Here is a 27,584-nt window from a genome sequence, read left to right on the forward strand (position 1 = left end):
CTGATCTCCTCCTCTTTTCTTTGCACACAGCCTTTCCTCGCCAGCCGCTGCTCCGTTTTTTTCCACCCTTTTTAGCTAAAATCAGCCCCCTCCCCTGCCCGCCCCCTGTAAGCCCAGGCCTCTGCCAAAGGAGGAAACATGGGGAAGGAAAAGACCCACATCAATATTGTGGTCATTGGACATGTAGACTCTGGCAAGTCCACCACCACCGGCCACCTCATCTACAAGTGCGGGGGCATCGACAAGCGGACCATCGAGAAATTCGAGAAGGAAGCCGCAGAGGTAAGAGGAGGAGGGGGCTTCTTTGGGTCTTTCTCCTTCTGACCTTCACATAGGCCCTTCCTCCCCTCCCTCTCTCCCTTATCCTGTCTCTCCTTCCCTCCTTCCTTTCTTCCTTCTCTCTTCTTTCCTTCCTTTTCCTCTCCTTCCTTCCTTTCCCCCTTCTTCCTTCTTCCCAATCCTTTCCTCCTCCTTCTCCCTTCCTTCTTCCCATCTGCCCTTCCTTCTCCTTCCCTCCCTCCTTCCCTTCTTCCTTCTCCCTTCTTCCTTCTCCTTCTCTCTTCCTCCTTTCCCACTCCTTCTTTCTCATCTCCATTCTTTCCAATTCCTTCCTCCCTCCCTCTTTCCCTCTCCTTCCTTCTTCCCATTTCCTCCCTCCCTCCTTCTTCTCCTTCCTTCCTTCTTTCCCTTTCCTCTCTTCCTTCTTCCCATCTCCTTTGTTCCCAAATTCCTCCCCCTCCCTCCCTCCCTTCCCTTCATAGTTGAGAGAAGCCAACTACCATAGAAAAAAAGACTTGGAAGAAAATTTCCACTGTACTTCCTAGCAGAGCAATTTTCTTTGTTACCTCCTCTCTTTATCCTGATAATATTTGCATTTCTGGTTCTAAGTCGTCTGCTTGTGTACAAATATCCTCCGTATTGGATAGGACTAAACCAACCAGCTCCTCCTGTTAAGACAGTAACTACAAGGGGTACAATTTTTCCTACTGACTCCCCAGATTGAAAACAGAAATTCATTTTGGGTGCAGAAAACCTCTCAGGATCTGTGTAAAAAATGAGGAGGTGGCTTTTTTTTTTCACAGCAGGTGGCTTCACAGCTGCCCACCGCAATGTGTAGTAGCCACATCAGATACTATAAATAAAGGAAAGATAAGCCATCCTCTAGAGAAACTCAACTCCTAACACAGTTTCCTGGATGTTGAAGGAGTTGGCCAATTTTTCCTCATCTTTTTAATCTATTTTTCAGCTCTGGGATTTCTGGAGCCTCTTTTCCAAAGACTAACCTTGGTCAGCTCTTGTTTAGCTCCCAAGATCAGCCAAGGACAATTAAGGGTTGTGGCTTCATTTGAATTGGGCCATATCTGTTTTTTAAAATTTAAATTAAGCCAGCTCATTCATGGAAGGCGGGGGTCAGAACAGTTTCTTCTGTTAAAGGTGGTGTTGATGCTACTACATCTAGCTAATTTCTCTATGTAGTTGTTCAGGAAAACTACTACGGGTAGTAAAACAACATGGACCTGCAAAAGATGACAGACATTCCTTTATTTTTTAAAAAAGCTCAATCTCTAGATACGTATTTTTGTTATCCTTAGAAATATATATAAATTATGCATATATTTGTAAACATGGTCCCTCAGAAATGGGTTTCATTATACTGTAGTTGATCCAGATTCCATCTTCCATATCATCATCTGAGTTCACACAACACCCTAAACCGTGATTTGACTAAGTCACCATTGACTAAAACCCCAATTGCTAAACCATGAGCTGTGGTCTACAAACCAAGATGGCTGTATTCACTTAACACATGAAGCCAAAACTAAACTAAAGGTTTAATGTGAATGCCCCCCTTGCACTTGCAACTGTAGACGATCCATTATCTAGTCATCCACGTCTTCCTCTGAGCCACACTTAGCCACAAATCATGGTTTATAAGCCAAGACATCTACATAGAAGGGAATATTTGTATCTCAGTTTTAAATTGTGGGTTTTTTGACGCTCTCTAAGCTCGATTGTTTTCTTGCAGATATTTCACTGCCAAAGTCATGGTAAGTGCTGCTGGCACTGATGATGTTACCTAGTTTGGTAATGAAATGTCTGCAAGAAAACAACCAAGCTCAGAGAGCACCAAGGAATCCACAAGATAATTGCATTGATTTTATTTATGTATTTGTATCCCACCTTTATTATTTTTACAAATAACTCAAAGAGGCAAACATATCCAACACACCTTCCTCCTCCTCCTCTTTTCCCCACAAACAACAACCCTGTAAGGAGGGTTGGTCTGAGAAAGTAATGCGCTAGGCTAAAGCCAAAACAAAAGCTTAAATGTAAAGTTCTTGATGCTTGGTTGCTTGCTTGCAAATGTTTCATCTAGGTTACATCATCAGTTATCCAACATACCTGATGATGTAACTTAGTTGGGTAATGTAACGTCTCCAAGAAAACAACCAAGCTCAGAGAGCACCAAGGACCTCACAGATAATTACAAGCTACAGATATTCTCTTCTAAAGGTTTAAGGTAGTATTTGCAACTTTAGTATTAGACTTCCTGGTGCGTGTAATCTTTTCTCTGCTTTTTATGAAGCTTAAATTCAGGATAGTGAGAAAAGTCCTGTACCATCTTAGCCGGAAGAGAGTAGAGTTTATTTTTATTTTTAGAACAAGCACCTATCTAAGCTTGATTCCTTCATTTCTCCCTGATCACTTTCATCCACTGTAGTTCCCTGAAATAAATGCGTATCCTGCTTTTGTAAAGCTTTTAACAAAATGACAATAAATAATTCCCTATGCCAATATTTTGAGTTCCCTGGTAGACAATCTAAATTTTGCAGTGTTGTGATTGTGTTTCACAAATCTGAAATTCTGCAGGGTGGGCTTTCTCCTCTCAGCACTTTGCAAGCTTCTAGTCCATAAGGTTTACAGAGCGCCTGGGGAAAACAACCCGTGGGTGGCAGCCATATGCTGTGACATCGTAAGAGACCAGAATAGCAGATTAAGATAATTTTAGTGCCCAGGAAGCGAGTTCTCAGCGCCACTGCAGAAGAACTTGTTCTTCTTCTATAGAAGCTGAATAAATTATGCAAAATAGTCCGGCCGCTATTCACATATTTTTTTTTTAAAAAAGAACCTAAATTCATCTTTTATTGGGGTCCATCGTTAATTTTTGACGTAGAGCCGCCAAAAGATGGCGCATAATACTGAAAGGTGTGTGACAAACCTTTTATTTCTTTGTCTTGCTTTTGTATAATTGCTAGCAAGACACTGGGGAAGAGCCGTTTTGGCAAAATAAGACGCCATTTCATAATGTTTATTAAAACGCAGCTGCAGAATTTGGCTTTTTAGAGAAGAACTAGTGGAAGGCAATCCTGATAAACTCTTCTGTATCCTAACTTCTCTGTCATTTGCCAAGGGAGACTGATAACAATTTCTGAGGATCAATTGTTAATATTTGGGCTGCTTCTCAATTGCAAGTAGGTTTTTGTGCTCTGAATGGCAAGATCTGCACCTTTGCTTTAAATGGAAACATACCAAATGCCAGGAAAAGAAATTGATTTCCCCAGTTTGATTGTTTGACTTGTTTTCTTGCAAATTGGGTTTTTTAACACTGATTTTTTTTACTTTAGGTACTGTACCTCTGCTTACAATTAAACCATATCCCGGTAGAACTGTGGGATTTTTTCCTACTTTGCAAAGTCAATTTATATTATGTGCTAAATTATTCAGCTATAAATTAGAAATTTATAGAAGTGGTGCCAATTTATGGATATTCTGTATTCTCTAGGCATAATTCAGTCACAAAGATAAGCTAAATTACCATAATTCTGCCCTAATTAGAACCAGTAAACTAGATTATATTTGTTTGATATACTGCTAATGCAATGTTTCCCAACCTTGGCACTTTTAAGATGTATGGACTTCAACTCCCAGGATTCCTCAGTCAGTGTGGGAAATGAATTCTGGGAGTTGAAGTCCATATATCCTACAGTGCCAAAATGAATACATGCATAGAAACCAGGAAGACTAGTATTCACTAGTATTATACCTGAATGGCTCAGAATGTTGGCTTATTAAAGCAAGGACAAGCCAAGATAGGGCTGTAATGTTATACCCATAAGAGAATGACTCTTATCCTGTTTCAGGATATTTCATTTACTTCTTAAGAACATAGAAAATCATTCATTGACAACTGTTCTGAATTTTATTTATTGATTGATTGATATCACGAAACTCTACTCCAATGTTTTTCAACCTTGCCAACTTTAAAATGTATGGACATCAACCCCCAGAATTCCCTAACCAGTGTGGACTTCAACTCCCAGAATTCCCCAGCGAGCATGGGGAACTGAACAACTGAAATTTATCTTCAGTTATTTCCAGGGGTGGAATTCAAATTTTTTAACAATCGGTTCTGTGGGCATGGCTTAGTTGGTGGGTGTGGCTTTGTGGTCATGTGACTGGCTGGGCGTGGCCAACTCAACCTCACTCACATCGAGGCATGCATCTCCTCGCCTAGCCTCTCATGACTGTGGGGATGCTGCAACAGTCGTAAGTGTGAAAAAATGGTCATAAGTCACTTTTTTCAGTGCCATTGTAACTTTGAATGGTCACTCCACACAAGCAAAGTACCAGCAAAGGAGGGGAAAAAAAACTCCAGAGAAGTTCTTGAGACGGGAAGTCTAGTCCTGCTAAGAATGTAATAAGGGTTAATGGAGGGGCAGTTTCTGTAAGCAACACCAGAATGTTTCCTTCCTGCCTTCCTTACAGGATTAGGCCAGTAATTTCTTCTAACAACCGGTTCTCCGAACTGCTTAGAATGTTAACAACCGGTTCTAGCGAATAGGTGCGAACCGGGAGAATCCCACCCCTGGCTATTTCCATTTCTTTGATGGGCTTCCTCAGATGAAACTGCTTGTAAATTATATATCCCCCCCCCCCGCCAAATGCATTCTGTATACAATAGATCCGCTGGAATTAAAAATTATTTCCAGGACTGTGGTATGTTAATAATGTTCTTGATTATATAGGCATGTTTAGAAGGAAAATTGATGTTAAGATTATCTGGCCTTGTTCAGTTAACATGGCTGGCTGAGGAATTCTGGGAGTTGAAATCCACATATCGTAAAGTTGCCAAAGGATGAGAATTATTGCTCCGTTCTTTTTTTTAAACTGGGATAGTTATTAAAGCATAATCGGATTGACTAGAATAGAATAATAGAGTTGGAAGGGACCTTGGAGGTCTTCTAGTCCAACCCCCTGCCCAGGCAGGAAACCCTACACCACTTCAGACCGATGGTTATCCAACATCTTTTTTAAAAACTTCCAGTGTTGGAGCATTCACAACTTGAAGAGGTTAGATCTTATTTTGAAATCTGTCCTTTTGAAGAGGTGTCAGACCTTATTTTTTATTCTATTTTGCTTAGCCCAATAATCTACCCCTGCCTTGCCATCTGCGTTCTTCTCTCATGATCTGTGCCTTTAAGCCAAGCAGGGCCTCGGTTTGCCACCTTCCCTGGCATTGCCAATGGGAGCTGCGAGCCGGCTATTAATAGCCAAGTGACTTTGCTTTTGCGCCTCCATTTTCTGATGCAAGGCTGTGGATTCTTTTCCACTTGATTGCATGTATAGGAAATGGAGGCTGGCTTTAATAATAAGACTTATCAAAGGAAGAGCTGGAAAAAAAGAGGGGAAACAGAAAAGGAAGAAGAAAAAGAAAGAAAGAAAGAAAGAAAGAAAGAATAAGGTGCAATGAAATACGATGCTTGATTTTAAAGAACAGATGGAGTGATAGTTTAAATGAGCTCTCTCTCTCTCTCTCTCTCTCTCTGGCTTTGAAAAGGCTTAATCATGTGCTGCTGCTCTTGTGCAGCAAAATAAAGATTTCCCCCTCCCCACCCAATTTGTCGAACAGAGCTGGCACTGTACAAAGCTAGGAAATACAGCCTCCCATCTTCCCCCCATCCCTGGGTATAGCCAATTGAAACGCGGCTTGTCTTCTATCAAAGAGGCTTGTCATGATACAGCAAAATCTAGCAGGCTCAATTTTCAGCAAGAACAAAACCAGTTTATTGTTTGTGATTTAAAAAAAAATTTTTTTTTTCGTGCAATTTAGCCAAGTTTGGGCAGGGCCTCTGAAATAATCTGATTGTCCGTGAAGCGGAAATTTATCTTCGGGTCTTTTTATCTGGATGGGCTTCCTCAGATGAAAACTAATAATATATCTCTTCTCTTCCCCTCCCCGGTTATATGCATGCTGTATATACCAAGGGCCTTCAAACTTGGCAAGTTTAAGACTTGTGGACTTCAACTCCCAGAATTCCTGAGCTAACATGACTGGAGGAGGAATTCTGGGAGTTGAAGTCCACAAGTCTTAAAGAAGCTCAAATTTGAAGACCTCTGCTGTATACAAATCGGTCTGCTGGAATTAAAGAGAGAATTATTTTTATCAGTGTTACATGTGAACAGTGTTCTTGATTATGTAGGCATGTTCAAAAGGAAAGTTGATGTTAAGATACAGAGAGGAAGGGGTCAAGCTATTTTCTAAAGCATCTGAAGGCCAAACAAGGAATAATGGATGAAAACTGAACAAGGAGAGATTTAACCTGGAAATAAGGAGAAACTTTCTGACAGAACAATCAACCCATGTAACAGAAGTTGCCTTCAGAAGTTGTGGGAGCTTCATCACTTGAGACTTTAAAAAAGAGATTGGACTCCCATCTGTCAGAAATAGTGTAGGGCAGGGGTGTCCAACCTTTCACCTTCCCTGGGCCACATTAGAAGATGAAAATTTGGTTTGGGCCGCACATATAATAAATTATTATAAAATAATTATATTATAAACTTATATAATAAATTATAAATTATTTTTATTATTTATTATTAATTATTTATTAAACATTATTTATTTTTATTAATTTTCCGGCCAAATTTTGCGGGGGGGGGGGGAAAGAAAGCTCGCCCACCTCGCCCTACCTCTCCTCCTGCAAATGGCCCGTCTGGATGCGACAGGACTGGAAGGCGAGGACCGGGAGGCTTGGTGCAGCAGCAGCAGCGGCGGCGGGGCAGAAGCGGCGGCGGCGGGGCAGAAGCGGCAGCGGGGGCAGAAGCGGCAGCGGCGGTGGCGGCGGCGGCGGGGCAGAAGCAGCAGAAGCGGCGGCGGCGGGGGCAGAAGCGGCGGCGGGGGAGAAGCGGCAGCAGCGGCGGGGCAGAAGCGGCGGCGGTGGTGGCGGGGAGGCAGAGCGGTGGTGGCGGCAGGGGCAGAAGCAGCAAAGGCGGCGCCCGCCTTTTCTGTTGCTGCTTGGCGTGGCGCTCGCCTCGCCCGCCTCACGCCTGCCTCTCCTCCTCCTCGCTGGCTCTTGCCAGAAGGTTGGGGTGGGCACTGGGCCGCATTACGAGGCGACCTGGGCCGCATGCGGCCCGTGGGCGCGGGTTGGACAAGCCTGGTGTAGGGTCTCCTGCTTGGGCGGGGGGTTGGACTAGATGACCTACAAGGTCCCTTCCAACTCTGATTATCTGCCATCTATCTGTTACTCTGGCCTTGTTCAGTGACTGATATACAGGTAGGCCTCAATTTACAACCATTCATGTAGTGGCTATTTGAAGTTACAACAGCATTGAAAGAAAAGTGACTTATGACCTTCTTTTCACACTTACGACCTTTGCAGCATCCCCCATGGTCATGTGATGAAAATTCAGGCGCTTGGCAACTGACTCATATTTATGACAGTTGCACTGTCCCAGGATCACACTTTGTAACTTTCCCACAACCGGCTTCCGGCAAGCAGTCTCAATGGGGGAAGCCCAATTCGCTTAATGACCGCAAGATTTCCCTTCACAACTGCTTGCGGGGGGAGAAAAAGTTCATAAAATGAGACATAGCTCACCTAAAACAACTGTTTTTGCTCAGCACTGGAAATTTTGGGCTCTGTTGTGGTTGTAAATTGAGGACTACCAATAAATCTTTATATCCCGTTTATCTTTGAGACATTTGGAGCAAACTGTTCTAAGTCACTGACCTTTTATTTTTTTTCCCCCCAGGGTTGATTTTTTTTCACAGGCGATCAGCTTGTTAGTGATTTCTGAAATTACTTTGTCCTCTAAATACTGCCATCAGCATGTGCCTCCGTGAGCCCTGGACTCTGTTTTTAAACATCGACAAGTTTCTAGTCCATATGGATGCAGATTATGAGGACCCAGATTGTTTTGGTGGGGGCAATAGGCTGACTCTATAACCCACTTAGAGAGGGCTGTAAAGCACTGTGAAGCAGTATATAAGTCTAAGGGCTATTGCTATTATATCAGTAAAGCCAGAAAGCTGGCCGTAGCACAGCGCACTGCATAATTTTCTCTCACCACACCTAGAAAAAGCAGAATAAACTGGGTAGAAAAATGCGGCATGATGATGGAAAAGGGACAAAATTGGGCGTTTCCCCTAATAATAAAATTATTGGTTCATGGCAAGAACGATTTGGCATCGTAACACCGACGTCTTCCCAATGATCCTGCAGCTGGCCCAAACTTTCCTTTGAGCCAGTATTGAGCTATTTTCTCTCCTTTCTTGACTACAAAAGTCAATATTCTCTCCCAACAAGCTTCTATAGTACAGACGGTCCTTGACATACGACCGCAGTTGAGTCCAACATTTCCGTTGCTAAGCAAGACAGTTGCTAAGTGAGATTTGCTCCATTTTACGACCTTGGGTTACCACTGTCTCACTGAGCCACAGAAATTTTGGGCTCGGTTGTGGCTCATAAGTCAAGGATTAACTATATCAAGCAAAGAACTTCACAGAGAAAGCCATCAAAGCCGGGTACAAATTAAATAGTATAAAAACCCAATTGACATAGCATATCGTGTGAATGCATCTGCCAGGATTGCACCTAGTCGGATGATGAAGCATGTTGTGTGAACTCTAGTTACTGGAGGGAGGCCAGACCAGGAAATCAACTGCACAAGAAGGCCAAATGTATTTTCATTGAGATTGACTTTAATACAGGTAGTCCTTGACTTACAACAGTTCTTTTAGTGACCATTCAAAGTTACAGTGTCCCTGAAAAATGTGACTTACGACCATTTTTCACACCATTGCTGCATTCCCAGGTCACCTCATCAAAATTGGCAGCTGACCCATATTTATGACGGTTGCAGTGTCCCGGGGTCATGTAAATCACCTTTTGCATCCTAACGCTAAACCTTTCCCAGCGGTCTTCCAACAAGCAAAGTCAATGGGAAAGCCAGATTCACTTAACAACTGGCTTACTAATTTAATAACTGCAGCGATTCACTTAACAACACTGGCAAGAAAGGACGTAAAAATGGGGCAACGTTCACTTAACAAATGTTTCACTTAGCCACAAGAAATTTTGAGCTCAATTGTGGTCATAAGTCAAGGACTACCCCTAAGAGAATCTTGCCAGTCTGATTTTGCTGCCCCTCGTCCTACCTCCTCCCCTCCCCTTATACACCAGTGAATTCAGGAGAGGCGTGATGACCCGGGGCATGACACAAAAATAATACAGTCACAAAAGTAGAATAAATTCCCTTTAATGCCTCCAAATAGGGCATTAATGTCCAATTATCCTCGACTTGATATCAAACTCTTCCAAAAACAGTCTGCGAAGAGAGTAAAGGCAGTCTGAACCAAAAGTAAAAATAATTAGAAATTTTAAAAAACCCAACATAATTACACACTGGAACCACCAACATGGCAGGCCAGGATGATAAACTGCAGACTTCCACAAGATAACGCAGCATCCACAGTTGGGAAGACGCCAAAATAAAGCATGCTTTGCTTCTAGCAAAGAGCTATTTAAAATGACCCACTTATATCCTGTTCTCCCAGCTGCAACTAATTAAAGGGATCAGGGCCTTTTCCTCTCCCGTAAGACATGTTGCTCCCTTCTCCATTCCTCCCTGCATGCCCTAGGATGAAGAGGGGGTGGCCCTGGGTCTTCCTCTGAATGCCCAGCCGGACTGTGCCCTTCCCCCATTTCTTCCACAGCCACCAGAGCCACACTCCCACTCCCTGTCAGCTGCTCAATCTCCCCCTCAGAATCAGACTCCAACAAGGGCATGACAAGAGATCTTTCCGAGCTGCTTCCCAAGTTGATCTGGATCAAATATATCCTAAAAAGTGTGTGCTCCCCTATTAGAATTGGAGAACCAGTGAAGTTGAACCGGCAGTAATTATTTCAGAACTTTGTGATTTGATTTAAGGTCGGTTAAGACTTGTAAGAGGTTGAGACTTTGGAAAAAAGTGCAGAAGAAGAGCAACTAAGTTGATTAAGGACCCAAGAGACTAAAACATATGAAGGTTGTAGGATTTGGGGTTGGCTAGTTTAGGGGGGACATGATAGCAGCATTCCAGTATTTTGAGAGGCTGCCATGAAGAAGGGGTCAACTTATTTTCCAAAGAAATGGAAGAGAAGCAACCTGGAATGAAGGATCAACTTCCTAACAGTGAGGACAATTAACCAGTGGAACAGCTTGCCACCAGAAGTTGTGGGTGCTCCAACACGGGAGGTTTTTAAGAAGAGTCTGGACAGCCACTTGTCTGAAATGGTATCCTGCTTGAGCACGGGGTTGGACTAGAAGACCTCCAAGGCCCCTTCCAGTTCTATTCTGATGGATTGATTGGATTTGGATAGTCGGAACTGTTAAAAAAATGCTTCAGGCCTTTCCGCCTAGGGGGAATAATTCCTGCATATACCATATATTCGTGTTACGTTGTGGAAAGAATGAACCTTCTTGCTGCTTACATGATTACAGGTAGAATTTCTGTTGTTAAGCAAGGTGATCGTTAAGTGAGCTGCACCTGGTTTTACGATCTTTTTTTTTTTTTTTTTTTGCAACCCTTTGTTAAGCGAATCACACTGGATATGGCTTCTCCCAATTAAATTTACTTCTGGGAAACTGACTGGGAAAGTCGCAAGGGGCGGTCACGTGACCCTGGGACGCTACGTCCGCCATACATGTCCGTTGCCATGTGAATTCCGATCACATGACGCTGCAGAGGCTACAATGGTTGCAAGGGTAAAAAGTGGCCGTAAGTCTCTTTTTTTTAAAAAAAAAGAATAGAACCACAGAGTTGGAAGGGACCTTGGAGGTCATCTAGTCCAACCCCCCGCTCTTGCAGAAGACCCTATACCATTATAGATAAACCGTGGTCCAATCTCTTCTTAAAAACTTCCAGCATTGGAGCATTCACAACTTAGGGAGGCAGGAAAGTCATTCCACGGATTAATTGTTCTCACTGTCAGGAAATTCCTCCTTAGTTCTACGTTGCTTCTCTCCTTGATGAGTTTCCATCCGTTGCTTCTTGTCCTGCCCCTTTCAGTGCCACTGTTGCTAAATGAATAAGTGGGTAGTCTTCAACTTACGACCACAGTTGAGCCCAACACCGATGTGAGAAATTTGTCAAGTGGGTTTGCTCCATTTTACGACTTTCCTCACCCCGTTTGTGAAGTGAATCCCTGCCGTTCTTAAATTAGCTCCACGGACTTTGGCTCCCCCACCCCCCGGTGGACTTTGCTGGTCAGAAGGTCACGAAAGGAGGATCCCATGACTCCGGGACACTGCAACCGTCGTAAATGTGAATCCGTTGTCAAGCATCACGTGACCCCGGGGGATGCTGCAACGGTCGTAAGTCTGAAAAACGATCCTAAGTCACTTTTTCTCCAGCGCCGTTGTAACTTGGAGTGGTCACCAAAAGAACTGTTGTAAATCGAGGACTATATAGTCAAGATTTTTCATTTTACGGGAAAGTCTTTTGAGACCCAGCAGCAGAATTCATGGTTCAGAAACAGAGGCGCCTTTCTCGTCTGATGCGTCTCAGAATGTTGCCTTCTTACCTGTATCCAACCTGGTGGTCTCTTTTTCTTTTTTCTTTTTCTTTTCTCCCTGCCAGATGGGAAAGGGTTCCTTCAAGTACGCCTGGGTGCTGGACAAACTGAAAGCTGAGCGCGAGCGAGGCATCACCATTGACATTTCCCTGTGGAAGTTTGAGACCACCAAGTATTACATCACCATCATTGACGCTCCGGGCCATAGAGATTTCATCAAGAACATGATTACAGGGACTTCACAGGTGAGAAAGGGGGGGTTTCTCTAGGTGGGGGTGGGGGGGTGGGATCAGCTGCTCCTGAACTCCGCTTTTCCCAGTCTGGCACTGAGCCACTGTTCCGACCCACGCCCTTTCCGGACAAATCAAACACAAATTCAAAAGGAACAAAAACCTTGTCATACTTTTACCAAATAATTAGCTGTGATAAGCACAAGCCTTGCCAAACAGCGCCAGGCTTGCCAAAAGATAATAGACAAGAAATAGTTTGCAATATAAACTCAGGATACTGGAATGTCCACGAGGCTGGAGTTTCAAAACGTCTTTGCTTTCTGCAAAGAAGGTTAGTTTCACAGCTGGCTTTTATCTTCTTGAGGGAGGGGCCATTACCTTTCAGCCTTACTCCCAAGTCGCTGGTGCTGCTGCTGCAGCTGCTCTTTCCTGCAAGCAGCCCTGCGTGCAGACGCACTTGGCACAGGCTCCTCGGGAACCTCCTCATCGCTGCTGCCAGCCCCCACAATCTGTGAAGGCAGCAGTCCACTCCCTAATGGTCCTGGCTCCTCATCTGAGTTCTCGCTCTCCTCAGCCATCTGCAACTGCTGCCGGCTAACCACAACAGCCTCTGAGGAATCTTGGAAGCTGGAGGGCAGTGGATTGGGAAAGGGGGCCACACAGCATTCTGCATTGGAGTACACCAATGCTGGACTACCAATTTAGGAAGCACACCTTTCTTCTGCCTCCACTGATAATGAGGGGTCCTTGGTGCTCTCTGAGCTGGGTTGTTTCCTTGCAGACCTTTCATTACCCAACTAGGTAACATCATCAGTGCTAGAAGGGAATGGGATTTGCATGGAGGAGGAGGAGGAGGATAGTGGGGTCCTTGGTGCTCTATGAGCTTAGTTTGTTTTCTTGCAGACATTTCATTACCCAACTAAGTAAAATTATCGGTGCTAGAAGGGAGTGGGGTTTGTGGAAAGGAAGAGGAAGAAGAAGATGTCAGTGTGGTCCTTGGTGCTCTCTGAGTTTGCTTGTTTCCTTGCAGATGTTTCACTACCCAAACTTGGCAACGTCATCAGTGCTAGTTTGCTAGCATTGATAATGCTACCTTATCATCTTGATTGGCAGCTACCCAGAGCCATGGATTTTTGAGCTGGGTTAAGGGCCAGTGACATCCATCTTTTAGCTTTGATCTTATCCTGGGGACATAGTCCAAGAGTCAAAGCAAGGATCTCTGGCAAGGTTTTCTTCCGATCTATACTTGCTTCAGTTCCTTCTCACTTGCAGGGGTCAGATTTCAAGATTTCTGTGTTTCACAATAGCATGGAAGGAAGCCTTCTAGAAGCTGCTGGTTGTCCTGGGGTTAACAAGAACCCTTGTCTCCTTAACAGAATAACGAGCCGGAAGGGACCTCGGAGACCTACTAGTCTGACCCTTTGCTGAAGCAGGATATCCTATAGCATTTCAGACAAATGGCTGCCGTCCAATCTCTTTTTAAAAGCCTCCAGCAGTGGAGCAGTCACAACCTCTGAAAGCAAGTTGTTGAGAGTGCTCTACACTGCTTGTGCATAAGGCCCCCGTTGTGCTGGGTTGTATTAGGTGTACGACAACATGCAGACTTGATTTTCTGTACAGGTAGTCCTCGACTGAACAACCACAATGAAGCCCAAAATTTATGTTGCTAAGCGAGACAGTTGTTAAGTGAGCTCTGCCTAATTTTAACAACCTTTCTCGCTGCTGTTCTTCGGTGATTCCCTGCAGTTGTTAAAGCAGCAACTCGGTTGTTAAGTGAATCTTGTTTCCCCACAGACCTTGCTTGTCACTACAAGTGTCACAAATAGGATCCCGTTGCCAAGCATCTGAATGGTAATCACTTAGCCAGTCATAAGTTTTGAAAGAGGGCATAAGTCACTTTTTTCCCCAGTGCTGTTGTAACTTTGAATGGCCACTAAATGAACTGTTGTAAGTCAAGGACTACCTGTATTGGGCGTATGACAGCTTGCAAACTTGATTTTCTGTATTTCGGCAAACCACGGAGCCCTTTGTAGACGGTGAAACCCTTACGAATACGTTTCAGGCATGTCTTAATTTCTTCCCTCCCCTAGGAATTCAAAGGCTCATTACTCCCTATAGCTCATCTCCTATTCATAGACTCCAGGGGACATGTGGGGTTTTAGGTATCAATCCCATTATTTTTAGAATTCATTGAGTTACAAGAGAAAGGCAGGGATTGGTTGAGAAGCACCTGGGATGAATCATTGAGAGAAAGCTCACAAAATGGCCGTGCTCTGTGACGTTTTTTGGAGGGAGGGAGGGAGGGCAAGCATTGAAAACATGTTGGCATCCATTTTTCCCATCATTGCTGTGGAAAATGTCAATATTCCTATGTTATTTACATGACAGGTAGTCCTCGACTTTAATAACAGTTCATTTAGTGACGTTCGAAGTTACAACAGCACTGAAAAAAGTGGCTTACGACCGTTGTTCACACTTATGACTGTTGCAGCCTCTCCATGGTCAGGGGATCAAAATCCCAATGCTTGGCAACGGGCTCGTATTTATGACGGTTGCAGGTCCCCTTTTGCAACTTTCTGGCAAGCAAAACCAATGGAGAAGCCAGGTTCCCTTAACAAGAAGTGCTGTTCTTCACTTCACAACTGTGATGAGAAGAGTCATAAAATGGGGTACACTTAACGAATGTCTCGTTTAACACCAGAAATTTTGGGCTCAATTGTGGTCATAAGTTGAGGACTACCTGTATATTTTTTCCTATCATTGCTGTGGAAAATGTAAATATTATTCCTATTATATTTACATTTCATGGACTGGAAAGGAATGTAATATTCTCAAATATTCCTCAACAACGATGTTAAAATATTTAGAATGAATAAAAAAAACAATGTTCGAATAGGATGTGAGTTGCTAAACTTCAGAGTAGTAGAGTTTGAATCTGGGAGAGGAAGGTGAGTCTTATGGAATACCTATATACCTATATTCTACTACACACAAATACACATGCACACTTTTACAATGTTGTTTGTTATTAATATGAACAGGAGAAGATGTTACAGGTGTTTATGTCTGCCTTGTATGCAGCTTTATTCCTCCCTAGTATTCCTCTCCATTGTTTTGTGATACATTTTGCACTCTAGGATTTGCCTCTGTCTACTTCTGTGAGGAACTTCCTGTTCTTGTTATATGTATGTGTATATGTGTGTATATATCTATATAATCTATCTATACCTATACTATACACACACACACACACGTACATATATACATACACACATCTATATCTATCTAATCTATCTATCTATCCATCTTATCTATCTATCTAATCTATATGTATATCTATATCTATACTGTATATGTCTGTCTGTCTGTCTATCTATCTATCTATCTATCTATCTATCTATCTATCTATCTATCTATCCTGTTCTTGTTATATGTATGTGTATATGTGTGTATATATCTATATAATCTATCTATACCTATACTATACACACACACACACACACACACGTACATATATACATACACACATCTATATCTATCTATCTATCTATCTATCTATCTATCTATCTATCTATCTATCTATCTATCTATCTATCTATCCTGTTCTTGTTATATGTATGTGTATATGTGTGTATATATCTATATAATCTATCTATACCTATACTATACACACACACACACACACACGTACATATATACATACACACATCTATATCTATCTATCTATCTATCTATCTATCTATCTATCTATCTATCTATCTATCTATCTATCTATCTATCTATCTATCTATCTATCTATCCTGTTCTTGTTATATGTATGTGTATATGTGTGTATATATCTATATAATCTATCTATACCTATACTATACACACACACACACACACACGTACATATATACATACACACATCTATATCTATCTATCTATCTATCTATCTATCTGTCTATCTATCTATCTATCTATCTAAACAGGGGTCTTAAACTTGCCAAGTTTGAAGACCCTTCATCTATAATCTATAGTATCTCTCTCCCCCTCCCTCCCTCCTCGATGGCTTGTATAGAGTATTTAACTGCATTTTTATTAAACTACATGAAACATTTGGTATTCTGGCGAATCGACTTCACCCCTCCCTCCATCTCCACCCCCGCAGGCCGACTGTGCTGTCCTGATCGTAGCTGCTGGGGTAGGGGAATTCGAGGCGGGCATCTCCAAAAACGGGCAGACCCGTGAACACGCCTTGCTGGCCTATACACTGGGCGTCAAGCAGCTCATCGTCGGCATCAACAAGATGGACTCCACAGAGCCACCCTATAGCGAGAAGCGGTACGATGAGATCGTCAAGGAAGTCAGCGCCTACATCAAGAAGATCGGCTACAACCCGGCCACCGTCCCCTTCGTTCCCATCTCTGGCTGGCACGGCGATAACATGCTGGAACCGTCTCCCAACGTAGGTTTTTTTGGGTGGGTGGGTGGGTGGGTTGGGGTTTGACTACATCTGGATAAGAGGTTTTTTTTTTTAAAATGAAAGGTAGGCTTAGAAAGATTGCAGTCTTTGCTTTTTAGAAACACCCAAAGTCCTGTTAGGTCTCAGAATAGTAGAATAACAGAATTGGAAGGGATCTTGTAGATCATCTAGTCCAACCCCCTGCCCAAACAGGAGACCCTACATCATTTCTGACAGATGGCAGTCTGGTCCCTTCTTGAAAGCCTCCAGAGGTGAAGCTCCCACAATTTCTGAAGGCAATGCCTGTTCATTGGTTGATGGTCTCTGAGACCTTTTCTTTGAATGGGGAAATATATTGGCACTTCAGGCAGCTCAGTAATTCTAGAGCGACACCAGTGCAAGTATGCTTCCCCAACTTTAGTTGAAAAGAGAGCCAGTTTGATATAGTGGTTAAGGTGCTGGCCTAGAAGCCAGATACTGAGATTTTTAGTCCAGCCTTAGGCATGAAAGCTGGCTCGGTGACTTTGGGCCAGTCACCAGGAGAGAGTGAGTTACTGTTCCATGTTAGGTATGGAAATCCCGCTGGGTGACTTTGGGCCAGTCCCTCTCTTCCAGCTCAGCCCACCTCCCAAAGTTGTTGTTGTGGGGAAAATAGGACAGATGATCAGATATGTAACACGGCTTTGAGTTATTTAGAAAGTAATCAAGGTGGGATAAAAAAAAAACCTAATAAATGGGTTTTAAACAAGTGTTTATGATTTTCTTAAAAGCTGCCAGAAAGGGGCTTGAAAAAGAGATATTCCTTCTGTATGAGAGAGAAAAAAAAGCCTCTTCTGTTTTGTTTTTTTAATGATTTGCACCAGCTTAGCGGCGTTGAAGAAAGGGAGTTCAAGAGGAGCTGGACTTAGACCATTTGTGGAACCTAAAGATCCAGGCTAATTCCTCTCTTGACTCCACCCCCAGGCTCTGCCTGTCCTTCCCCTACAGCAGGGCTGTCCAACCTTGGCCCTTGAGCCTGGCGGACTTCAACTCCCAGAATTCCCCAGCCAGCTTTGCTGGCTGGGGAATTCTGGGAGTTGAAGTCCGCCAGGCTTCAAGGGGCCAAGGTTGGACAGCCCTGCCCTACAGGAATTTCTGGCAGCTTGGCATTCAGCCACAAGTCAGCCATCAAGAGACTCACAGACATAAGCCACATTTACACCCCATTCAAAAGAGGCAATAAAAGGGCTAAGAAGGAAACAAATGAAGAATCTCCTCCATCAACCGTCACCCAGATAAGCAGGGATTAATGCCAGACAAACAAGCAGAAAATAATACCCTAATCAAGGAGAAAACCACACCTCACCAACACTTGCAGGTCGATCCACTGTATATAAACAAGGGGCAAATAACACACTCACTTGCAATAATGTTGTTTCTTTTCCCTACTGTATTTTACTTGTTTAACAATAGTTTACTCGTTTCCCTACTTTATCCCTTGTTTAATAGTTTCAATATCAGTTACATATGTATAAATAAAAAGAAGGTGATAATTTTCCTCTTTGGGGGCATGTGTCTGTGTGCCTGCATGGAAGATTTGGATTGTACAGTGGGCCCCCTCTCAAAATCTGCCATTTTGTCGCTTAGATGCCTTGGTTCAAAGGATGGAAAGTGGAACGCAAAGAAGGCAATGCCAGCGGGGTCTCTCTCTTGGAGGCTCTGGATACAATCCTGCCCCCCACTCGCCCTACAGATAAACCTCTACGCCTGCCTCTTCAAGACGTCTACAAAATCGGAGGTGAGGTGAACATCTGGGGAAAGCCCGCCCGTGGCTGGTTCTGTAGCTCAAGTTTTAAGTTTCTTATTGCAAAACTTAGCAACACACTGCTGCAGATCAGCAAACAAAGAGAAGCTCTACATATTTGCAGACACTCAACATTAAACAGAAAACAGAATTATGAAATTGCGAAGCTTTGCAGTCAGTCCTTTGTTTCTATTAGACTTTATAAAGAACTCCGGTATCTATTGAGATTTCAGTCATTGATTTTCTTTGTTAAAAAAAACAAAACCATATTTTTTAAAAAATTTGTGGCACATTTCAGGTTGGGCAGAACTGCTTGCTTTTTTTCTAGGTTTTTACTTGACCTGGAAATGTTGCTGGCTTCCCCCTTCGTAAATTTGGAAGCAACATTTTGTGTATTTCCCAAGCCTCAAATAATTCTTTTTTTTTTTTTTGCAAGAAACAAGTATATAAAATTAAGATAAAAGCTTTGTACTCTTCTTGCTAAGTTTGAAGAATAGAAAGAACTATTTCATGGTTACTCAGATGCAGAAAAAAGACACCACAGGTAGTTCTTGACTTACAACAGGTCGTTTAGCGTTTACTTTCAGTTTTCTGCTAAAATACACCCATTGTGGACAATTGATTCACTTAAAGACTGCCACAGAAGAACTCATAAAATCAGTTCAATCGTGGTGACCCACTCAAAGCTTTCAACCTAATTCCAGGCTCAATTACGGTCATAAATCAAGAACTTTCTGTAATTCATGATTGAACTAACCAGTACGTATGGAAACTTTTTAAAATTTTTTTTACATGACTTGTCTTTATTTAATTTTTTTCATTTTCTAAAATGCCATGGATCTCAGGTAAAAATAAATAAAGGAACAATATAGAGACGTCATTAGAATAAACAATATTAGTGATTAATAAAAGAGAATGTTAAATATATCACCTTGAATCATGAGATGGGTTGCAAATACATTTATATATAACACACACATGATTCTGTTTTCTGAAACATTTTCTCACATCTACATTTCTCCTTCATTAGAGGCAAATAATTTAGCGCTTTGTCTTTAATGTGCCAGCCCAGCTCTGCACAATTGTATGAAGGAACTCTATAAAACAAAGCAATTTCTTTATGTACATTTGTACAGCCCTTGGTTAGAATCTGCAACAGAATTTGCTGCTTGTAAATAAGTCTTAACTTCTAATCACATCACCCCAAAGGTGCTTTTTCAAGAGGCAAGTGGACTTTCTGGTTTTTCTTCGAAAACGTTTCGCTTCGCATCCAAGAAGCTTCTTCAGCTCTTTAGAAGAAGTTCTTCAGAGAGCTTCTGAAGAACTGAAGAGGCTTCTTGGATGCGAAGTGAAATGTCTTCGAAGAAAAACCACAAAGTCCAGTTGCCTCTTGAAAAATCACCTTTGGGACAACCATGACCTGGATGACTGAGAACCTCCATAGATTTCTAATCACATCATTTAAATACTGTTTTTCCCCATGAAAATCTGGTAAAAAAATTGTATTCTATGATAACAGCCACCAAAACTGGGGCCTTCCAGATGTGTGAGTTAATGCTACAGATGGAAAGAAGAAGATAGGGATTGAAGATCAACCTAACAGGAAGAGTTTTTCCAATGTTCTGGAGAAGCCATGTTCCCTGGTGGTGGTTGTAGTGATCTGACCCTCTTTGTGGCCGTTCACAGGTATCGGGACCGTCCCCGTGGGCCGTGTAGAGACAGGAATCCTCAGGCCTGGCATGGTGGTCACCTTTGCCCCCGTGAACATTACCACCGAAGTGAAGTCGGTTGAGATGCACCATGAGGCCTTGAGCGAAGCTCTGCCTGGGGACAACGTTGGCTTCAACGTCAAGAATGTGTCCGTGAAGGACATCCGCCGGGGAAACGTCTGCGGAGACAGCAAATCGGACCCGCCTCAGGAAGCAGCCCAGTTCACTTCTCAGGTGAGCAGAGGGTGGCCATTTTGAAGAGCTGTGTCATGGCATCCTATCTCTCGGGGGCAAGCAACCAGAGCCATTTCTGGATAGCGAAAGTCAGTTAACGTTATTGTCTAACACCTGTGTTACAAGAATCTCTCCAGACTGCTTGCCTTCCTCTGGGAATGACCCAAATAAGGATTCATGGCTCTTGGAGAAAGTCAAACTAATGCCCCTTACAGCTATGCAAGGATTCCAAGCTAGGCCCTCACTTGATGCCTCCTTCCAGCCTAGCTGGCAAGTTTCCCACGACTAATTGTAGGGGTTATATTTGTATTCCATCAAGGAGCAAATATTGACCCTGCTCTTATGAACATGTTTAGACCAATCAGATACATGTAGTCCTTGACTCACAACCACAATAGGGCCCGGAATTTTGCAACCATTTTGATGTGGTTGGAAATCAAGTCACCATGTGACTGGACCGTTTTACATGTAACCATGTTTACGGTGGTTGTAAAACAAATCATCAAGGTTGTTAAGCAAATAATGTGGTTGTTAAACAAAGCCATGGTTTGCCATGGGCTGTTTTTTTTTTTCCAAATACCAGAAGTAAATTTTGGCAAATAAGAGTGTAAATCACAGTCATGTGACTTCAGGATGCTGCTAATGGTCATAAATACAGACTGAGTGACAAAGTACAGCCACATGACTGTGGGGGAAGTATTGGAACTTCAGAACCAGGTCATTAGAACTTTTTTGGGGGGGTGTCCATTGCAACATCAAATGTAAAAGTCTCTTAGAGATTCTCAGCCATCCAGGTCATGGTTGTCCCAAAGGTGCTTTTTCAGGAGGCAACTGGACTTTCTGTTTTTTTCTTTGAAGATGTTTTGCTTCTCATCCAAGAAGCTTCTTCAGCTCTGACTGGATGGTGGGGAATGGAAGGATTTATATTCTTTGCAGGCAGCTGGTCATCTGCATCCTTTCGGAGGGTCATTGAAGCACTTGGAGGTTTATCTACTCAGGTGACCCTGAGGACACAGATAACAAGTGCTTCAACGACCCTAAAAGGATGCAAATGATCAATTGTCTGCAAGGAGTATAAATCCTTCCAATCCTCTCCATCCAGTCAGAGCTGAAGAAGCTTCTTGGATGAGAAGTGAAATGTCTTCAAAGAAAAAAAAAACCAGAAAGTCCAGTTGTCTCTTGAAAAAAGCACCTTTGGGACAACTTCGAACGTATTTTTTTTTCCCCAGGAAAAAACCCCCAGATGTTTAGGCATCTAAAACATATCCTTGCAGACATGGCTGGCTGAAGAATTCTGGGAGTCGAAGTCCACACATTTTAAAAGTGGCAAGGTTGTTGAGAAACAATGGCGTACAACATATTCACAATTAAAACCACAAAATGGAACAACAGAACAAATGAAGGATTAAATATATACATATATCCAAGAATGCAGGAGAACACAGTCATTTAGCATCATATGACTTTGATCCAGGCTAATTTGGTCTTCCTTTCCTTTCCTTTCCTTTCCTTTCCTCTCCTCTCCTCTCCTCTCCTCTCCTCCCCTCCCCTCCCCTCCCCTCTCCTCTCCTTTCCTTTCCTTTCCTTTCCTTTCCTTTCCTTTCCTTTCCTTTCCTTTCCTTTCCTTTCCTTTCCTTTCCTTTCCTTCCTTCCCTTCCCTTCCCTTCCCTTCCCTTCCCTTCCCTTCCCTTCCCTTCCCTTTCCTTTCCTTTCCTTTCCTTCCCTTCCCTTCCCTTCCCTTTCCTCCCTTCCCCTCCCCTCCCTCCCCTCTTTCCTTCTCTCTCTCTCTCCCTCCCTGTCTCTCTCCATCTCTCTCTCTCTCTTTCGCCAAATAGGTAATCATTTTGAACCACCCTGGACAGATCAGCGCCGGCTATTCGCCCGTCATTGACTGCCACACCGCTCACATTGCTTGCAAATTCGCCGAGCTTAAGGAGAAGATCGACCGACGTTCTGGCAAGAAGCTGGAAGACAATCCCAAATCTTTGAAATCTGGAGACGCTGCGATTGTGGAGATGATCCCTGGCAAACCGATGTGTGTCGAGAGCTTCTCCCAATACCCACCCTTAGGTGAGACCCAGGCTCCTTCTCTTAATAGCAATAGCCCTTAGACTTATATACTGCTTTGCAGTGCTTCACAGCCTTCTCGAAGTGGTTTACAGAGTCAGCCTCTTGCCCCTCAAAATCCAGGTCCTCGTTTTACCGATATCTGAAGGATGGAAGGCTGAAGCAACCTTGAGCCATTCTGGATCGAACTCCAGACTGTGGGCAGAGTTTTCCTGCAATACGGAATGGAATAGCAATAGCCCTTAGACTTATATACTGCTTCACAGTGCTTTATGGCCCTCTCTAAGCGGTTTTACACAGCCCCCAACAATCTGGGTCCTCATTTTACCAACCTCGGAAGGATGGAAGGCCGAGGCAACCTTAAGCCCTTCCGGATCGAACTGCTGGCAGTTGGCAGAATTAGCCTGCAGTAATGCTTTCTAACCACTGTGCCTCTTGTGGGGGGAAAGCACCTTTGGGACTTAATGACTGTTTTTTGAAGTTTGATAAGACTTTCTGATCAGTGTTTTGGGATAATGAAAGAACAGGTTTGGGAAACACTGCCTTAGACCAGGGCCCCCCCAGTTCATGGACCGGCCACTGGTCTGTGGCATGCCAGGAAACAACCGAAGCCCCCATCCGCAGGATGCACGCAGCGCATGAAACCACCTCCCCTCAGGTCCGCGGAAGAACCTTTCTTTGTGGAACCGGTCTCTAGTGCCCAAAAACTTGGGGGCCTCTGCCTTAGAGCATACTTGTCAGACCCTCCCAAATTAAAATGACACCGATTTTAAATCTGGCCCTTTTGATGACCCCCAAAGCATTCAAGATCCTGATAGGACTTGTGATTGGGTTAGATCTGCCCAGAAGGCTGAACCAGGTTTGGCATAAGAACAAGCAAGGTTCTGAGTTGATGGGGATGCGAAACGCTGGGATCTTTTGAGATTTGACAAATGGGTCAAATTCGGAGTGGTTTTTATTTTAAAGAATGAAAATGGCAATCCCTGGATAGGAGCATCAACACTGCTTGATGGTCGCCTCCAACATTGGGGACTTAACCTTGGTGCCTCCAAGCCCTAACACCCTTCCCTTCAAGGCTGCCTCTTGGACTCCTACACTTAGGCAAGAAAAACCAAAAGGACACACATAGACTGGGTGAAACCAGGCTCAATAGCAGGAACTGTGAGAGGGATCTTGGAGTCTTTCTTAGTGGACAACCAGCTAAATAGGAGCCAGCAATGTGCAGCAGCAGCCCAAAAGCTAATGCAATCCTAAGTTGCGTTAACAGAGGGATACAATCAAGATCAAGTGAGGTACTAATGCCACTCCATAAAGCCTTAGTAAGACCACACAGCTAGAGTACTGCATCCAGTTTTGGTCACCACACTATAAAAAAGATGTTGGGACTCTAGAAAAAGTACAGAGAAGAGCAACCAGGATGATTAGGAGACTGGAGGCTAAAACATATGAAGAACGGTTACAGGAACTGGGCCTGGCTAGTCTAGGGAAGAGACACGGATAGCAGTCTTCCAATATTTGAGGGGCTGCCACAGAGAGGAGGGGGTGAAGCTATTTTCCAAGGCACCCGAAGGCCAGACAAGGAATAAAGGATGGAAACTGAACAAGGAGAGATTCAACCTGGAAATAAGGAGAAACTTTCTGACAGTGAGAACAATCAACCCATGGAACAGAAGTTGCCTTTGGAAGTTGTGGGAGCTTCATCACTGGAGGCTTTCAAGAAGAGACTGGACTGCCATCCATCAGAAATGGTGTAGGGTCTCCCGGTTTGGGGGGGGGGGGTTGGACTAGATGACTTACAAGGTCTCTTCCAACTCTTATTATCTGTCATCTGTTAACTCCTGCTATTTATAGGGAGTCCTCGACTTATGACTAATCAGTGACCGCTTGAAGTTACAGTAGCACTGAAAAAAGTGACCAATGACCAGTCCTTGAACTTACAGCCCATAACAGCATCCCCACGGCCATGCAATTTAAAATTTGGCTGCTTGGCAACCGGCATTATTTGTGACAGTTGTTGAGGGGTTGTGTGATCCTCTTTTGTGACTTTCCTAACCAGCTCCCAACAAGCAAAGTCAATGGGAGAAGCCGGCTTCACTGAACAGCTGTACAAATCACTTTAACAATGGCAGTGATTTGCTTAACAACCATGTCAAAAAAAGGGGGTGCCACTTACTTAGCCACTGTCTTGCTTAGCAATGGAAATTTTGGGCTCAATTGTGGTTGTAAGTCAAGGCCTATAACAGAATCTGGAAAATTATAAGTTGCCATAGAATGGAATGGAATATAATTTGGAATAGAATAGAATAGAATAGAATAGAATAGAATAGAATAGAATAGAATATAGAATATAGAATATAGAATATAGAATATAGAATATAGAATATAGAATAGAATAGAAAATATGGAGTGGAATAGAATAGAATATAGAATAGAATAGAATATAGAATAGAATATAGAATAGAATATAGAATAGAATATAGAATAGAATAGAATATAGAATAGAATAGAAAATACGGAGTGGAATAGAATAGAATATAGAATAGAATATAGAATAGAATATAGAATAGAATAGAATATAGAATAGAATAGAAAATATGGAGTGGAATAGAATAGAATATAGAATATAGAATAGAATAGAATAGAATAGAATAGAATTCTTTATTGGCCAAGTGTGATTGGACACACAAGGAATTTGTCTTGCTGCAAATGCTCTCAGTGTACATAAAAGAAAAGATTCATTTGTCAAGAGTCAAGAATCATAGGATATAACACTTAATGATAGTCATAGGGTACAATAAGCAATCAAATCATATATAAATAAAACTACGGGGTAGTTATTGGAAGTTTCTTTTTCTCACGCTTTCTCAAAGCTGCGGGTCCTTTTCTGCAAATCTCCCTTTTTGAGGACCCTCATCTTCCTCTCTTTGAGTTCCAAGGCCAGGTTTGGGTTCCTTTCACACACACACACACACACACACACACACACACACACACACACTCTCCAGGCATGACACACCGACCCCTGTTTTGAGCAGGGGGGGGGTTGACAACTGAGGGGCTGTTCTAACTTCACTGTCCCCTGCCATTTTTCCAGGTCGCTTCGCCGTACGTGACATGCGGCAGACCGTGGCGGTGGGCGTGATCAAGAACGTGGAGAAGAAGAGTGGCGGGGCTGGGAAGGTCACCAAGTCCGCACAGAAAGCCCAGAAGGCTGGCAAATGAATCGTGGGTACCCCGTGCCTCGCCCAGCACCCATCCACCCGACCCGGATGCTGCCATCTTCCCCTCGAGGCGCATGTCTACACATCCGCTTGTAAAAGTTTGTACGTGAACGACTGGATGCTCACTATTAAGGTCCAGTGGAAGTTCTTTAAAAGGAAAAGCATGTCCCAGCGTTCGTGAGCCTTCGCGTTCAATTTTACCAATAAAACTGGTACCACATCCCATCCCCACGGCCTCTTGGCGTCCTCTTGTGTGCTGTAAATGCCTGCGTGGTGGATGGAGAGGTTAAGTCTCCTTTGTGACTGGTCCTTTCTCTGGTGGGGGGTGTTGCGTTCACACAATATCCCTAAGCACCCTTAAAAAAAAAGGGAAGCACTAAGAACACTCACACATTCACACTGACAGGGAAAGCCATTTGTATGTAAGCAGACACTCCCACTCCCATTTAATCCTGATGATGTTACCTAGCTGGATAATGAAACGTCTGCAGGAAAAAAGCCAAGCTTTTGTACTAAGGGCCCCACAATTCTCCTCCTCCTCCTCCTCCTCCTCCTCCCTCCTCCTCCTCCTCCTCCTCCTCCTCCTCCTCCTCCTCCTCCTCCTCCTCCTCCTCCTCCTCCTCCTCCTCCTCCTCCCCATTCCCTTTTAGCACTGAAGATGTTACCTAGTTGGGTAATGAAACGTCTGCAGGAAAAAAACCAAGCTTTTGTAATAAGGGCCCCATAATTCACCACTACCACCACAACACCATTCCTTTTTAGCACTGATGATGTTACCTAGTTGGGTAATGAAATGTCTTCAGGAAAAAAGCCAAGCTTAGAGTGCACCAAGGACCTCCTAGTTTTCTTCCTCCTCCACTCCCTCACTCATTCCTAGTACTGATGATGTTACCCAATAGGATAATGAAATGTATGCTAGAAAATAGCCAAGCTCAGAGAGCACCAAGGAGCTCACAGTTTTCCTCCTCCCTCTCCCAACCCTCCCTCACTCCCTTCTAGCACTGATGATGTTACCTAGCCTGGTAACGAAACACCTGTAGAAAAGCCACCGAGCTCAGAGAACATCAAGGACCCCACAATTCAACCCTGAGCTACAAATGTTCCATTGGGAGTTAATATCAGTCCTGGGTTTGCATAATTTTATTTAGCTCTTTACTAAATTTGTATGCCATCCATCTCACTGCTGGAGTAACTCTGGGTGGCTTACACAAAACCCATTTTTTTGGTAGAAGTTTTTTATTTTTTAATTATTTAAATACATCTTTAAGAGAACAGTGTGGTTCCAGGTGTTTTACATTTTAAATCAGTCATCCATATTAAATACAGCTTTCTAACATTACATCATTATCAATTACCAAGTTTTCTTCTTTATATTCTCATAGATTATTTTATATCAGTCTCTTTATTTTTAATCAATCTCTATTTTCCTTAATTATATATTCCTATGTTCAACATGTTCACAATTTAATCTATTCATATCATTTCATTGATGATTCAAAATTTCATTTTGGTTTATATTCTCTCCTATGGAATCCCCTTTCCAATATTACATTCACCACTGTTAACATATATTTTTACCATCTCATTTTCTTTCAGCCAATAATATCAAATTTAAAGCAATATTCCCCATTACCTTATACAAATGAGTAACAAAATATGTAGTTCATTAGAGATATTATCCTATACTATATAATTATATCCATAGTCACAAATATAACTTTTTAACATCACATCATTATCCATTACCAAATTTTCTCCTTTTACCATTTCATTGACCATTCAAGATTTCATCTTAATTTATATTATCCCCTATTATATCCCCCCCAATATTACATTTGCCGCTGTTGGATATATTTTGGCTTACAAAAAACACATTGATGGCTAAGCTCACTCAGATTTGCACATCTAGCTAGAATGCAAACATGCCAATAGTCCTTTCCAAAGTGTCTGCAGGGGAAGCGGGTCAAAAAAGCTGAGGTGGTAGCTAAAACTGCATGTACAAAGAGGCAGGGCTTCCATCATCTGTTGGTGGTTGTCATGGCATTTTAAGTTCTCC

The 27,584-nt window shown here is 42.9% G+C and overlaps 1 protein-coding gene across 1 annotated transcript; it reads left to right on the forward strand.

Moving 5' to 3' along the window:
- EEF1A2 (eukaryotic translation elongation factor 1 alpha 2) lies at nt 1–25,753 on the forward strand. Its single transcript, XM_087959163.1, has 7 exons — nt 1–282; nt 11,906–12,085; nt 16,221–16,517; nt 18,141–18,291; nt 19,984–20,240; nt 22,076–22,310; nt 25,402–25,753. Exons 1-7 carry the CDS (start codon nt 139–141, stop codon nt 25,527–25,529), a joined length of 1,392 nt encoding a protein of 463 aa, XP_087815289.1. The 5' UTR covers nt 1–138; the 3' UTR covers nt 25,530–25,753.
- The last annotated feature ends 1,831 nt before the right edge of the window (nt 25,754–27,584 follow it).

Source organism: Notechis scutatus, chromosome 3 (assembly GCF_049901735.1).
Source record: "Notechis scutatus isolate UNSWTSFEM ecotype Mainland chromosome 3, rNotScu1.2, whole genome shotgun sequence".
Lineage (NCBI taxonomy): Eukaryota > Metazoa > Chordata > Lepidosauria > Squamata > Elapidae > Notechis > Notechis scutatus.

Coding starts and splice junctions, on each gene's coding strand:
- EEF1A2 (XM_087959163.1), top strand. CDS start 139: ATGGGGAAGGAAAAGACCCACATCAATATTGTGGTCATTGGACATGTA. Junction 18,292..19,983: donor AGACGTCTACAAAATCGGAG/GTGAGGTGAACA, acceptor GGCCGTTCACAG/GTATCGGGACCGTCCCCGTG. Junction 22,311..25,401: donor CTCCCAATACCCACCCTTAG/GTGAGACCCAGG, acceptor CCATTTTTCCAG/GTCGCTTCGCCGTACGTGAC.